The 15,863-nt window shown below is 40.7% G+C and overlaps 1 protein-coding gene across 10 annotated transcripts in view; it reads left to right on the top strand.

The window, feature by feature from the left end:
- Window positions 1-4,002, top strand: part of ENOX2 (ecto-NOX disulfide-thiol exchanger 2) — a 266,724-nt gene extending 262,722 nt beyond the window's left edge. For 6 of the 10 annotated variants that reach the window (XM_057538830.1, XM_057538826.1, XM_057538823.1 and 3 more), the window contains one exon: window positions 2,156-3,999. In XM_057538830.1, the coding sequence (XP_057394813.1) occupies window positions 2,156-2,287 (132 nt within the window). In that variant the 3' untranslated portion in view covers window positions 2,288-3,999. Of the gene's footprint in view, window positions 1-2,155 lie in introns of all 10 variants that reach the window. The other 4 variants (XM_057538824.1, XM_057538821.1, XM_057538825.1 and 1 more) reach the window with 2 other exon arrangements.
- The last annotated feature ends 11,861 nt before the right edge of the window (window positions 4,003-15,863 follow it).

The raw sequence follows: 15,863 nt of genomic DNA, 5'->3' as shown, positions 1-15,863 counted from the left end.
CCCACTAGCTAGCTATTTAACGTCTGGTAGTGTATGTATGTCCATGCCACTCTCTCACTCTATCACAGCTTACGCTTCCCCCTCCCCATATCATCAAGTCCTTTCTCTAGTAGGTCTGCATCTTTATTCCCGTCTTGCCCCTAGGTTCTTGTGATCTTTTTTTTTCTTTTTTTCTTTTTTTTTTAGATTCCATATATATGTGTTAGCATACGGTATTTGTTTTTCTCTGTCTGACTTACTTCACTCTTGTATGACAGACTCTAGGTCCATCCACCTCACTACAAATACCTCCATTTCGTTTCTTTTTATGGCTGAGTAATACTCCATTGTATACATGTGCCACATCTTCTTTATCCATTCATCTGTTGATGGACACTTAGGTTGCTTCCATGTCCTGGCTATTGTAAATAGAGCTGCAATGAACATCGTAGTACATAAGCATATATCCTTTTAACAGAGGCACTGGCCCATTTGGTAATCCAGCTGTGGTGATACATCCTCCACATCTGTTTTAGTTCTAGCTAGCACTCCCCTGGCATTTATCTCTGGGAAGTGATGCTATTCTGCAATTAAGCGGCCAGCCCATTTGGCAGTGAAGGGAGGGATTCAATGTGAGCACCAGGACCAAGTGGTCTGTTGAGGTCGTTTGAAACTGAACTCTGTGTCAGTAAAAACGACCCCGTTTTTTTAACTGCAAAAATAATGCAAACATATTCTCTTTAAAATGTAAGCAATATAGAACTACAGTAAAGGCAAAGGGAGAGTTCCCCACAGTCCCATCTCTCAAGGATAACCATTGTTAACAGTTTGGCATATCTTATTTCAGACCCTTTTTTATACATCTGCTGCACCTATATTGTATGTATATATCTATAAGCATTATAGATTTATGTTTTTTGAAATGGGGATTCAACTCTACATGATACTGTGCAGTGTGCTTCGTTCACTTAACTGGATACAGTCCACTACTAACACTGGGGAAAAGGCGTGACCTCACTCCTAGTCTGGTGCCAGTTCCTCCTGAGCAGCTTCCTGCCAGGGCAGTACCAGGACCTCCCAAAGAGAGCCTGCAATGGTACTATAAGAATTTGGGGGTCCCTCCTACCACCTTTAGAAATATTCGCTGTGACAGCAACTTGGGATTTCTTTAAGGATCCCGTAGTGCTGTTCAGCCAAGCCCTAGTGCCCAGGTTCACAGTTAGGAAAGTTGCTACTGTGCTACTAACATAAAGATGAAGCAAACCCTAAGGGTCAACAGATTTGTTTTTGTTTTTATGTTGGTGTGTGTGTGTGTGTGTGTGTGTGTGTGTGTGTGACAGAGAGAGAGAGAGCGAGGAGTGGGGAGAGGGAGCAGAGAAGTAGGAACACAGAGCATTCTCTATTCCTGTCACTTTTCCTTTGTGAACTAAGACATGTGTGAAGACTTCTGCTCTGGTGGCAGCCACTTCTGCCTCCCTCTCTTTCCCAAAGGCTTTGTAGCTTCAGTGGGCCTGAACGTAACATCACCAGCACTGATAAGCCATCATTCAGCTGGCTGCAGACCCAAGCCTCTCCGCATGACCGACACCAGCTCTTTCCCAGAGAAAGCTTGGTGGCGATCAATCTCAAAAACGTCATGCTAAGTGAAAGAAACTAGTCACAAAAGACTATATATTGTACAATTACACATATATGAAATTTCCAAAAACTGCAAAACCACAGTGAAAAAAATCTGAGTCAGGGTTTGGGAGTAAAGATTGACTGGAAAGGGGCACAAAGGAACCTTTGTGGGGGGGGGGGGCGGGTGATGGAATGTTCTAAAACTGAATCGTGGTGACAGTTGCACTATTGTATAACTTTACTAAAATTCATCAACGTGTACATGTAAAATAAGTGAATTTATTATATGTAAATTATACCTAAATAAAGCAGTTATGAAATACAGAAACAAAAAGAAATCTCAGTGGGCTCAGGCGGTCCAAGCAGAAGAAGGCTTCCACCTGGAATCCACTCAACCGACACATACACACGCACAGGGAAGGGAAGGGAAGGTCGACACCACGCCTAGCACACACACGTGCGCGTCAGCATTCTAAAGCAACATTGCGGGGGGGTGGGGAGCCAGATTAGGAAGGTGGGACTGGTTTTGAATGGAGATGTACTCTCTGTCCCACAGATCTGTACCAGTGATGTGGAATGTCTCATGAGCCGACTCCAGCATACCTTCAAGCAGGAAATGACTGGAGTTGGAGCCAGTCTGGAGAAGAGATGGAAATTCTGTGGCTTTGAGGGCTTGAAACTGACCTGAATCCCTTTGCCTGACAACCTGGGATCCTGAAAATAAATGTGTGTTGGAGAAGCTTAGAAAGTGATTTGTATTTTCAATCGTTTTCAAGTGGAAATTGCTTTAAATTTGTCAATTCATTCCTGGAATATCTTTTGAGTTAAAATAAGGATCCTAGAGCAGCACCTCAAGCTACAGGCCCTATAAAGAAATTGACTCAAACCTCAAGTGCTGTAACTTCCTCCTTTTCTGTCAATTGGTTGTCTCTTTTTATTAGTAGTATTTAAAAAGGCCTGAGGCTACAGAGTATTTGGGGTGTTTTCAGTGTCTGTACTACTGTTGTAGACTTTAGTATTTTTTAAACACTGTTAACTGAAATGTTTTGATGATTTATATGTGATTTGTGTTTCAGAACTTCTCTTCACATTAATGTTGCTAGTGGTGAGAGGAATGAGAGGAGCACTAGGGACTCCATAACTGACATTGTCTTTCCAATTCCCAGTAGGCCAGTAAGTGAATAACACATCAGTGTCTTCTAGAAGGTGCTTGACCAGGTTCACCTTTTAAAAGACAAAGCATGGTTTGTGGCTTTTTACAAAATTACTGTGAACGAAAAGTTGACAAATGTTTCAAAGTTATTTTCTCTAATGTATCAGATAAAAGGTTTATTTCAGAATTTTAAAAAAAAGCTAGATGTATTCACAGAAAACAAGTGTCCAGTATGACTGGCATGTGTATGTGGTATTCAGAATCACCTTGTAAATAGCCTGCTTTTAAAGGAGGGCATGTTTAGTTTTCTATGAATTAAAACACACGTGTGTGCTCACACACACACACACACACGCGCACATACACATTAGCAGAAGGGATTTATTTTGATATGCTTCCCCTCTCGTCTTCTTACAAAGTCTGGTGGTCCCTTTTCTTCTGCTGTCAGTGTGTTGAATTGCAAACCATGTACTGCTGTAAATACTATGTTTACTTCATGCTGAATGTCTGCAAAGAGTTGATATGAGTATTAATAGAAAATTCCTGGTAATGAATAAATAGTGGGCTAGGGTGTGTGAAGCTTTGCACAAATAGGTCGGCTCCACCTGGAGTGCTGAGAACTGGGACTCCTCCAGTTCTGCGGTGCCCATCCGCAGATTACAATGGCAGAGTGTGCGTGGACCAGTCAGGAAGTCCTGGTTGATGGAAAAGAAATGGAAAGGATGAGAACTGGGGACTAATTTCCTGAGGCAGAGATGGTCTTTTCTTCTGTGGTGTTGGTGGTGCTTGTAATAACATAAGCATGCCCTCCCTTGAGTCTTGATTGAAAATAAGAGAATGTACTAAGTAAGCAAAGCCAGTGAAGAGTATTTCACAAAAATACTTTGTAAATCAGATGTCAGTAGTGTTCAAAGTTGTATTTTTAAAAGATAAATATTCCTTTTTTATACCTCAGTTTGGTGTCCTGTTTTGAATTGCTTGCTCTCTTAAGTAATCCTTTAGTAAATCATCTCAATTTCTTCCTTTGAGTTACCAGAATATTGGAAGAAGATGCTAAACCTTCTGCTTTGACAGCTAGAAACAGGATTCCACAGCAGCCCATTCATGCTGAAAGCTGGCTTCCCCCTAAGCAACCAGCTGTGCCACCAGCAGGAGGCGAGGGTTATTTTTACAGTAGCTTCCTCACTGAAGCATCTCTGTCATCAGCGCTACAGAAGGCTTTGATTCATCAGTCTCAGGGGTCGTGCAATGCCTTGTTTTAATAACACCTATGAAATCAGGGGAAATTTGCCACTTATCAATTATTTCTTATTTAAATAAGTTAAATAAAATGCATTTAAAGCAACAACTGCCACACCCAGGCCCCTTGCTCTCCTTCACTTGATCTACTTGTAGTACAAATACTCTCTTCCTATTATTCCTGCCAACTTAGTCCACGTGTACTTAAATATACTAGTTGTAATGGTGAATTTTGTGTCAACTTGGCTACACTATAGTGCCCTGTTGCTTGGTTGAATACCAGTCTAGATGTTGCTGTGAAGGTATTTTTGAGATGTGATTAACATTTAAACCAGTAGACTTTGAGTAACATATCTTACCCTCCATAATGTGGGTGGGCCTCATCCAATCAGTTGTAAAAGAATGAAGTCCTCCAAGGAGAAAAGAATTGTGCCTCCAGATTGCTTTGGACTCAAAACTGCAGCATTAACGCCTGCCAGAATTTTCAGACTGCCAGCCAGCCCTGCAAAATATCAAACTTGCCGGCACCCAAAATCACATCAGCCAATTCCTTTAAATAAATAAATAAATAAATAAATAAATACACACACACACACACACACACACACACACACACACACACACATATACATATGTGTATACACATACAGATATATACATATATATGTATGTATATATACATCCCATTGGTTCTGTTTCTTTGGAAAGTCCTAATGCACTAGTCCAGAGTTATTAAAAATGTATAAAAATAGAGTATGGGGACATATGTATGCATATGGCTAATTCACTTTGGTGTACAACAGAAACTAACACAGTATTGTGAAGCAATTATACTCCAATAAAGATCTATTAAAAAAAAGAGTAAAGGAGAATGCTACAGCAGTGTTAAAAAAAATAGAGTATGTTTGCATTATATTACATAATCAAATTGCAGCACATACCATCTCTCACAATCCTTTTCATTCACCATAGAAATCTATTAAAGAAGCTATTTTTTCCTTACAAATGCTATTTATTGTTCTGTTGTTCCTCCTGAATTTTGAAATTTTACTGTTTTGTTATTTTTAGGAGATACAGTAGTTAGATTTTTCCAGATAATAATGAATAGAAGCATTCTTTTATTTTACAAATGATTATTTCATCTCCCTTCCTAGTCCTGTGACATCACCAGTTCTGATTTTTTAATATTACCAAGTTGCTTGTTAAATGTCTTCAATGCAAATGGAAAAGTTAGTTTTCAGAGCAAATCTTGGACACATATCTGTGTTCAAGTTATACAGTGTTTCATATTTAATTGTGTCCCAAAATGTATGCTTTTCATATAATGCAGAATAAACTATGTTACTTGAAAAGACAGCATAGATGTGCAAGACCTTTTGACTCACCTGGTAGGACTGGGTGAGCCCTTGGGATTCTTAGCTGTCTTGGACAGTCTATCAAAAAGATCTGGATTCACTTTTCACCACAACTGCTACCATCTACTGAGCACCTGTTATGCTCTCATGCTGCCTAAAGTCATTTCCCACCTGTGGACACAATGGGAGCTTCCATTTTTGTAATTAAGGAGAAATAGTACCTTCCCCAGAGAGTGGTGGTAAAGATTCAACAAGATAGTATCTGAAAATTGCTCAGCCAGTGCCTAGCCCAGAGTGCGTTCACAATAAAAAGTTATGATTATGGTTCAGTCAAAAGTAATTACGAGTCGTGACCTTGCTCTCATTTTAAGAAAAATGTTTTTGTGTTCACACCTAGAATTGTGGGGCTACATCATGTTGCTGGGCCTCAAGAAAGGAAATTCAGCTGTTTAAACATATTCGGAACATTAACTCAGTCCCAGGCACTCTGCCAGACACTGTGGTATACAAGAACCTAAGGGCAGGACAGGAATAAAGATGTAGACGTAGAGAATGGACTTGAGGACACGGGGAGGGGGAAGGGTAAGCTGGGACAAAGTGAGAGAGTGGCATGGACATATATACACTGGCGAATGTAAAATAGATAGCTAGTGGGAAGCAGCTGCATAGCACAGGGAGATCAGCTCGGTGCTTTGTGACCACCTAGAGGGGTGGGATAGGGAGGGTGGGAGGGAGACGCAAGAGGGAGGGGATATGGGGATATATGTATACATATAGCTGATTCACTTTGTTATGCAGCAGCAACTAAGACAACAATGTAAAGCAATTATACTTCAATAAAGATGTTAAAAAAAAAAAAAAGGAGCATGGCTGGCCCTTGCCCTCAGGGAGCGAGAAGGGTAGGCTTTAACACACTGAACTTAAATCGTTCATCGTTTACTACAACTGTGAAACAAACGTAGATAGCACTTCCTTCTTTCAGCTGAGACTCTGAGTTGAGAAGTCCCTAAAAGGCAGAGATGAGATTTGAATCTTGGTCTGCCCAACTGAAAACTCAAAACTTTCTAATGGCCCAGTATCTTATTTAACCTTCATATCAACCTAATTGCTAAGAATTATTATAAACCCTACGTTGTATTCAATACATTCACATGCCATTATAGAGAACCTGGTATGTACAAGCCTTGGTCCTAAAATTCAAAAGGGAACAAAATATGACCTCTTCCTTCAAGAGTGGACACTCTGGTGGGGATGCCTGCTAAATGACACAGTCATGTACAAGGTACTGCAGGAGGGACATCAAGGAAGGCTTCACAAATGTCAGGAAGTGTGAAATATGTTAAGAGGAGAAAACAGGCTCAGAAAGGTTAAATTATTTGCCCAAGGTAAACAGCTAGTATGTGACAAAGTCCAGGATTTGAGCCCAATCTGCCTGGCTTCAATTTATTCTCTATCATACCATGGTCCCCAAGGCCACTTTCTAACAGTGTCACTTAACCTCTCTGAGCCTTTGTTTTTTCATCTATAAAGTGGAAATCTAAGTGTACGTCCCTCAAGGGGTCATTTAAGAGGCTTTGCTCAGTGTAAAGTGCCCATTACTAACTATGCTTGGCAAAATACATGCTCAATAAGGAGCTATAATAATTATTCAACTAATAATCATATTAACAATGCTTTAATGACACCAGAGCTACCTTTCCAGTATTGGGAATCCCATAGGGCCACAGGGTAACTCAAAAGAAGAATGAGACTGGCTGGTTCAGAGAAATTCAGAGATTTTACTGAACGATGCTCCATCAGAGGTAAGTAATGCCTGGCCCAAGCCTGACATAGGGAAGAAACTTCCTTCTGCTGTCTTATGATACAGTCTCCAGTAAACTTCCAATTTTACCCCTCCTATCACAGGACAGACCATATGTCATAAACAAGGCGGCCAGAGGGGCCTTAATCTTCTCTCCCATATCCCAAGATCCATAACATCATTCCATTCTTCCAGTTTGGAAGGAAGCTTTGAAGATCTCAGCATGCCTAAATTTTCTATCTGGGTGGAAGATCTCAAAGGCATACTGAAGCAATTACTTAGGGCAACAGAAGGAAGGAAAAGGAATTGATCACACACAAGTACAAGCATTCAAGGCTGTATAACCTTATGGAGATGATCTCAGATCTTGGGTAGAAAATGGATGCAGGACATAAGAAAGAGTGTTCTTTACCTAATTGTGCTCACTCCAAGTCTGTTTGAATATTAGATTACCCTAAAATTGATAGATCTCTGGGGCATCAGACCTCTGCAACCTTAACTCATTAATATTCCTCAACAAATACCTCATACTGTGCTTCAAAGTGTTTTCAAACCAACTCTGTACACAGACATTATGTCATCTGATCTTCACAACACCCTGCAGGGGCAGATGGTTCCCTCCCCATTATTGCCATGAAGGAAAACAAGTCTCAGAAAGAGAAGAGCCACACCCCAGGTCACACAGCAACGTGGATGGTGGAGCTGCAGTGAGAATGCAGGACTCCTCTGAGTCCTCCCAATCTCCACCACCCTTCAGCTCCAGCCTCTGCCTAGTATGGCTGAGAGAGTATAAAGGAGGGGTTCTTAATTTTTGGTGCCATGTACCCCTTGGGAAATCTGGTGAAGCCTGTGAACTCTCTATCAGAATAACATTTTTAAATACATGAAATAAAATACAAAGGAAACCAACTGTATTGAAATAATACCATTATCAAAACACATGTGTGACATAGTAGTGTATGTGCTCCTATAACACATTAAATATCAATGTGTAATGACAGGTCTAATAACTACTATAATTCTGAAGTAGATAAACATAAATATTTCAAAAAATCTGCAATAACTTGTGATATGATAATATCTGTGATACTTGTGAAAAAGTCACAGGTACTGCTAATACTTCTGTACTTTGTTTACCTACATTTATAATGGAAGAAAACTCTAAACTTCAGTTAGAGGTTAGTGAAAATCTAAACGTATTTTTTCCATCCAAATTCACACACTTCCTAAGTTCTTTCCACAGTCTCTAGGTTAAGAAAAAAAAACTCCTGACAGAGGAGGTTGATGAAATATAAAGTGAGAGCCCCCAAAGTGGGACCAGGATTAGTTTCATTAAATATATTAATGTTTATAAATTAGAACAGTGCCCATCACATAGTAGCAATAAATTTTACAAATGATAGAGATACTGATTTTTTTGTACATTTTGAAATGGTGAAATTCTAAGTCAATACAAAACTGGCAGGAGAGTCCCACAAGTCTGTATTTCTGGGTGAAGAAGTGACAGATGAGCTTCAATGTGAGCAAACACAAAGTACTGCATTTAGGAGAAAATGAGACAAATGCTATTCACAAGATGTTAGTCTCCAAACCATCAGTTCTGGCAAAGGAAAGGGATCTGGGAGTTGTTGGAGAGAAGTCCAATGTGTGGTTGGAATCATAAAAAGACAACAAATTCTAAACACGTTAAAAAATAGAAACAAAATATAAGACATTATCTTATTCCCATTTTTTAAAAAAGTTTTGTACCCACACCAGTAAAACAGTTTGTTTCCATGTGGCTGGACCTCAAGACATGAAATTCAACATTTCAATTCAAACGTTGCTCAAGTGCTTACTCTGTCCAAGACATTCTACCAGCAATAGGGGATGCAAGGATGAATATGAGAGTGTACCTGTCCTTGAGGAGTTTGAAGAGGAGCTCTAAAGATTAGTGGGTTTTAATACATTAACGAAATATGTTCTACCCAATGGACCAGAACCATATAGTCCAAGAGAGAAAAACCTGGAATGTTGAATTCAGTGTTTTTCACATAATAAGCTCCTTCACCCTCCCCCTCCCGCTTCCTCTCCCTCTGCCTCTCTTTCCCTCACTCACACACACAGACACACACACACACACACACACACACACACACAGAAGCGTGTGCAGCAGTTAGCAACACCGGTATTACAAGCAATCATGCTTTGTTTATTCAGCAATAGAAGACACTGAGGTATTTAAGTGAGTTTACCAGATAACTGAAACATGCCCCTTCCAGTACCAATCTTTTTAAAAAAATCAATTTAAATGAAAACATTTCTAAGATGTTTTACATCCATTCCCATACGGTTAAACAGAGGGTTCTTGACCCGTCCTGACCTTGCTGTGATGACTCCATATCAAATCATCTCGATGACTATTAACTAAAAATGTTAGTTATGAGAAAACTACTGAGAAAGAATATTCTTCCACTAACTCAACTACACATGGAACAATGAAAGGGCTGATTCCCTGATAAACATCCTTGCTCATTAAATGGCTAAAACCAGCCTCCAGCAGCCATAACTAGCTATGCTAACCCAGGCTCACCATTCTAGAAATGCTGGGGCTAAGAGCTGCTCGTGGGACCAATAGCAGGGATGTTACTCTGAATCTCAACGGTCTGAAGGGCTAAAGGTGCCTGCCCCTCTGCTGACCTAACAGCCTGGGGAAAAGGACACAGTACTGTCTCACTATTCTCCAACCTCTGCCCAAATATGCTAGTGAGAAATACTACCATGAAATGGCCATTTGGTTTATCAGACAGCTAAGTCACGAGAATTGGACCCCCCGGTTCTGTCACTGGCCCTGAGACCTTAGGCAAGTCACTCAACCTCTGGGTCCCATGAGTGGGACAGCGAGAGAGAGGATGCTGGCATTGCTGGCTAGATTTTTCTTTCTTGCTCACCTAATAGAACCGAGTAGGGCCATGATAGTGTCCATCAGACTGTGGCAGCCCAGGCTGATGAGCATTGTGTTCTGGCCAGTGTTCAGAAAGTGAATCTGCACTGTTATCAACTTGGTGAGCCACAGACAGTGCAGGGCCTGTGGCAGCGAAAGTCCTGAGGGACAAAGGTGGAGGAAGCCACAGGTAGAGACACTTCATCGCCACCATCTCCCATGTGAACCCTCCAGCAACTGTATTCACCCCTTCTTCCCCCAGTTGGCCCATGACTCCCTCCTCCTTCACTTGGAAGGGCACAGAGACAAAATAAAATCATACCTACTGCAGACACCAAGCCCCAAGGCCTGTCTGGAATAAGACTCTCTATGGTCACCTTAGCATAATTCTGCTCTGCTGCATCCAGCATCGGAGTCAGAGCCTCTAGCAGCAGCTGCTTCAGCTAGTGTGCAACCTTGAGGCTGTCCTCTGCAGTGGAGTAAAGGAGGCTTGTTGAGTCTGTCTGACCCCCAAAGCAGGCTGTTCTCACCCCACTCACTCGTAGTGACGGAGGGCTGGAATAGAAGCATCTCAGCTCACGTTCACAGGGAAGCAGGTATATCTCACTCACGTAAAGGCTATTGGTCCAGAAGTGCACATTTCGGAGACTGAGTGGCCCCTCTGGTTCTTCATTTCTCTCTGAAACATCAGGACAGGCTTACACGCATCAAGATACACATTGATTCCTGATAGATGTTACCCTGAATTTACAGGCTATAGATCCCAAGAGATACAAGTGCCTTCCAAGTCCCCCTCCCATCTCTTACCTACCCATCTGGTCCCTGCTGAGTGACTAATACACATGTCAGCTTCTAACAGCCAATCTCATAGGCTCTTGCCCTTCTTAGCCTTAATAAGCTTCCTTCCCTGGCCAGGAAGCAGCACTGCACTGAGGGTGTGCTTTGCTCACCACAGGGCTGAGACTCAGCCAATTTCGGTTGGATGCAGGCAGCTGCCCCATGGTTCTCATGGATCCCCTGGCACATGGACACAGGGCAATCATGTTGTGCTTCTCATTGTCCCTAGGGCATCAGCATTTGATGTAGTCAAGCAAAGCTGCCCTCAGTGTACCATTCTGCTCAGGAGAAAAGGCAATATGCCAAGGTCTCAACCAAGGACTGCAAAGCAGACAGGACTGGCTGAGTCCCCTGGTCCTGAAAGTTCCTTAAAAACTCCCCCAAAAGGAAAAAGCTAAGCAAAAATGGAAATGAATATAAAAGTTTATACTATCCCCCAATGTTCATAGCAGCATTATTTACAATAGCCAAGACATGGAAACAACCTAAGTGTCCATCAACAGGTGGATGGATAAAGGAGTTGTGATACACACACACACAAACACACACACACACACACACACACTGAAATACTACTCAGCCATAAAAAGGAATGAAATTTTGCCATTTGCAGCAGCATGGATGGGCTTGGAGGGCATTATGCTAAGTGAAGTAAGTCAGACAGAGAAAGACAAATACTGTATGATGTCACTTATATGTGGAATCTAAAAAATACAACAAACTAGTGAATATACCAGAAAAGAAGGAGACTCACAGATACAGAGAATAAACTAGTGGTTACCAGTGGGGAGTGGGGGGAGGGGCAATATAGGGGTGAGGGAGTGGGAGGTACAAACTATTGGGTGTAAGATAGGCTCAAAAATGTATTGTACAACACGGAGAATACAGCCAATATTTTGCAATAACTGTAAATGGAAAGTAACCTTTAAAACTATATAAAAATAATAAAATTTTAATGGAGGCCATAAGATATATCACTCAAAGCTGAGAAAGTTTTAAGAGTGGCAGCGTTGCCACTATTAATTTTGATGAGACACAAGGCCTAGACTTAGACTTTCCAGGCAAAATGAGATGCTTGACCCCTTAAGGGAGCCAATTTGAGTTGTGTGTTGTGATAATAATTAGGTAAAATATCTTAACTGATATTTAGAATTAAGTAATTCAAATGCAACTATATTTCACCTGGTATGTCTATAAATACAATGTAGGAAAGATAAGAGTTGAGGACTTAGATGTGAAGCTCTTAATTAAATAGAAGGTCTCATTAAAAAAATTTATGTTATCCTGAGCATAAGGAAATAGGCACATCCTCTCTGCTGGTGGGAGTGTGAACAGTAAAACCTTTCAGAAGGGAGAAGACTTTAAAAGTGTAGTCATATGTTATTCTAACAATTTCACTTCTAGAAATATATCCCTTAAAAATGGCAGAGAAAAGTGCTAAGATGAATGTAAGAAGGATATTTAATAACAAATAATTAGAAACAATCCAGATGAGCAAAATTAGGGCTAAGAGAATACCATATAGCCATTAAAACTGATGTCAATTTCAGAAATATTCATGATACGTTTATTGTTAAGTGAGAAAAGCAGTCTATTTCATATCTGCACATGATGTAAGTTTTGTTTAAAATATGTAAATATATATGTATATACGTTTGTGGATACGTGCAAAGAAAGGGGTGATACCAAATTGTTTGCAGTGCTTGTCTCCAGATGGTAGATAGACACAGAGGGATTTCTTTTCTGTGTTGTTCTGTTGTCCAAGTGTCTTATATTGAATATGCATTACTTCTGTAATCAGAAAAAAGTTATTAAAAGAATATTTAAATGTGGAAGCAAGAAAAAGTTATTAGATTGTACAGTAACAGAGGTTCTAAGCCTACAGTTTAGGGTTTCCATCTTCTTCCTTCTAGCAGTCATCTAGCCCTTCTCTCCCTGGAGGTGTATCTGTTTTCAGATTAAATATCTTCTCCCTCTTTTTCCTGTTTGATTCTTACCTGGAGTAGGTTAGGAACTATATCATTAAGTCTGTAAACAACTTAAAATAAGAGACAATTGAGTAAAGACCTGAAAGTTAAATCAGAGAAAATCATTGATTTATGACTCAAATTTTTTCACCCAATTCTGTAACCTTCATATCCACTCCATTTCATATCACACCTAAAGGCAAAATCTTTAACCTGGCATTCAGGGACCTTCATGCTTTGGCCAAAGACCTCATTTCTAATCTTATTTCTCACTTCTGCCACCCTTCACATACCCTACTTAAGCCTAACTGAACTCGCTGTGCTTCCCTCTACATCCCAAGTCCAAATACTACCCATTCTTCAAGTCCCAGCTCAAATGCTACTTCCTCCGTTAAGCCCTCCTGGATTCCCCTGACTCCCTTCCCATATCTGAATGACCTCTCCCTTCTTTGAGCTCCCAAGAACCCTTTATCTGTACCTCCAAAGAAAGACTTAACACTGTCCACCCTGTAGTATGATCATGTACCTATCATCCTCCCTGCAAGGACCATATTTGATTCCTTCCTTCCTTCATTCATTCACTCAGCAAATATTTATGGAGCATCTACTACATTCTGACAACTATTCTAGGCATTGATTATGCAACAGTAACTTGCATTTTCAAAGGATTATTCTGGATGCTAAGTGGAAAGTAGAGTATAAGTGGTAAGGGAGGAAATAGGGAGACCAGTTGGAGGCTATTGCAGTTATCCAGGTGAGAAACAAATAAAGGTAGTTTTGAAACACGGTGGTAGAATTGGAACTAGTGTGAAATGGAAAGATTCCAGGTATAATTTGAAGATGCAGAATAACTGAATATAGGCTATAAGGGAAAGAGTGGAATAAGGCATGAAGCTTCTTGGCCTGAGCAACTGGAATTTACTGAGATGGGGGAGATTGTGGAGGAGTAGATTTGGGAAGGAAGATCAGATTTGGGTGTGTTAACTTTGAGATGCCTATCTCTCTTTAAGGTAGAAATCTCAGGTAGGCAGTTGGACAAAGGAATCTGAAGGTCAGAAGAAATCCAAGATGAGGATATACAATCGAAATCATCAGCTTTTAGATGGCATTTAAAGTCTTGAAATTAAATGAGATCACCAAGGGAATGACCGAGGTCCAAGGACTGAGCCCAAGAGAACTCTAAAGTTAAAAGGTCAGGGATATAAAAAATATCAGCAAGTGATACTGAAAAGGAGCATTGAAAACCAAGAGAGTGTAGCATCCTAGAAGCCAAGTGAAGAAAGTATATGAATGAAGAAAGAGTGAATGTTTCAAATGCTGAAGTCAAGTCAAGTAATGTGAGAACTGACCACTGGACTTAGCAATGTGAAGGGCACTGGTGACCTTGTAGTTTCAGTGGGCATGGGAGCAAAAGCCTGACTGGAGGGGGTTTAGGAAAGAATGAGAAGATGGGTCTGAAGCTAAAAGGGAAAATCGAGTCAAGAGAGGATTTTTTTAAGACAGAAAAGTGACAATATTATTGCCTGCTGTTGAAAGTAATCAAGAAGATAGGGGAAATGGTCAATAAATGAATTTCAAAAAGGTAGGAAGTGAACTAGAGAGAAGGAAAGAAAAAATAAAAGAAGAAAAGGACAAGTGAAAAGAAGGGAGGCAGCAAGGGTGAGAGCCAGAGAGCATTAAACTTTTAAAGTTGGTAGAAAAGGTAATCTTGTCCATCAGGACTCTTTCTCTTGCCTAGGGGTGACTGTAGGGCACTTGAACTGGTCTCAGCAAGGGAGATTTAGAGAAATGCTATAAGGATTTACTTTATAATGTTAAGAGAAGCTGACTGCAAGGGTACAAGTCCTGACTTTTCGACCTTGGGCAAGCTATTCAGTCTCCCCATGCCTCAATTTCCTCATCTGTAAAATGGGGATGATAACATTATCTTCCTCATAGGGTTGTTATAAGGCTTAAATAAATTACTTATAGTGCTTGGAGCATGATGTACACGTGAGCTATCATCATCACTCTCTCAGAGAATCAAAGGCCAGGAATCCCCCTGGGCCTCAGAAACGACTGAAGTTGAGCCACAGGATGAGCCAGGCCTCATAAAAAGAAGAGGCTGAGAAGTCCCACGATCTGCAGTCAGCAAGCTGGAGACCCAGGAGAGCCAGTGGTGTAGTTCCAGTCTGAGTCCAAAGGCCTGAGAATCAGGAGAACTAATGGTGAAACTTCTAGTCTGAGTCTGAAGGGCTGAGAACCAGGAGAGCCAATGGTGTAGTTCCAGTCTGAAAACAAGCAGGCCTGAGACCCAGAAAGAGCTAATGTTTCCATTTGAGTCCAAAGACAATAAAAACTCAATGTCCCAGTTCAAAGGCAGTCAGGCAGGAGGAATTGTCTCTTACTTGCCGGAGGGTCAGCCTTTTTGGTCTACTCAGATGTTTAACTGATTAGATGGGGCCCACCCACATTAGGGAGGGCAATCTGCTTTACTCAGTCTGCTAATCCAAATGTTAATCTCATCCAGAAACACTCTCACAGACACACCCAGAAATAATGTTTAGCCAAATATCTGGGTACTCTGTGGCCCAGTAAAATTGACACATAAATAAAATTAGCCATCACAGTAAGCTATCACTGCAAACCTTCCTAGTATAAAGCAGCTTGACTGGATTGACACTAAGTGCTTACACTTCAAGTTTCTCCATTATTTCAAGTTGTATATAGTTTTATATTTATTATAAGTTCACTAGCAAAAACATTATTTTTACAATTCCATTATTTGATCTAAGCAGATACTGAGAAACATACAGCCTCTAGGTTGGGTTGGCCCCCGATCCTACATTACTACAAGTCAAAATGACCTTTCCTTTATTGTCTCATTGAGGCCTGGCTCACAGACATTGGTCACTCAGGCTTGAATAATGCCTTCATTTATTCATTCATTCATTCACTCATCAAATTGATCACCTATGTGCCTACCACGGTTCTGGCAACTAGAAATACA

The sequence above is a fragment of the Balaenoptera acutorostrata genome, chromosome X (genome assembly GCF_949987535.1).
Source record: "Balaenoptera acutorostrata chromosome X, mBalAcu1.1, whole genome shotgun sequence".
In the NCBI taxonomy this organism is placed as follows: domain Eukaryota; kingdom Metazoa; phylum Chordata; class Mammalia; order Artiodactyla; family Balaenopteridae; genus Balaenoptera; species Balaenoptera acutorostrata.
The sequence above is the reverse complement of the archived record's forward strand: the minus strand, read 5'-3'. Positions and strand labels throughout refer to the sequence as shown.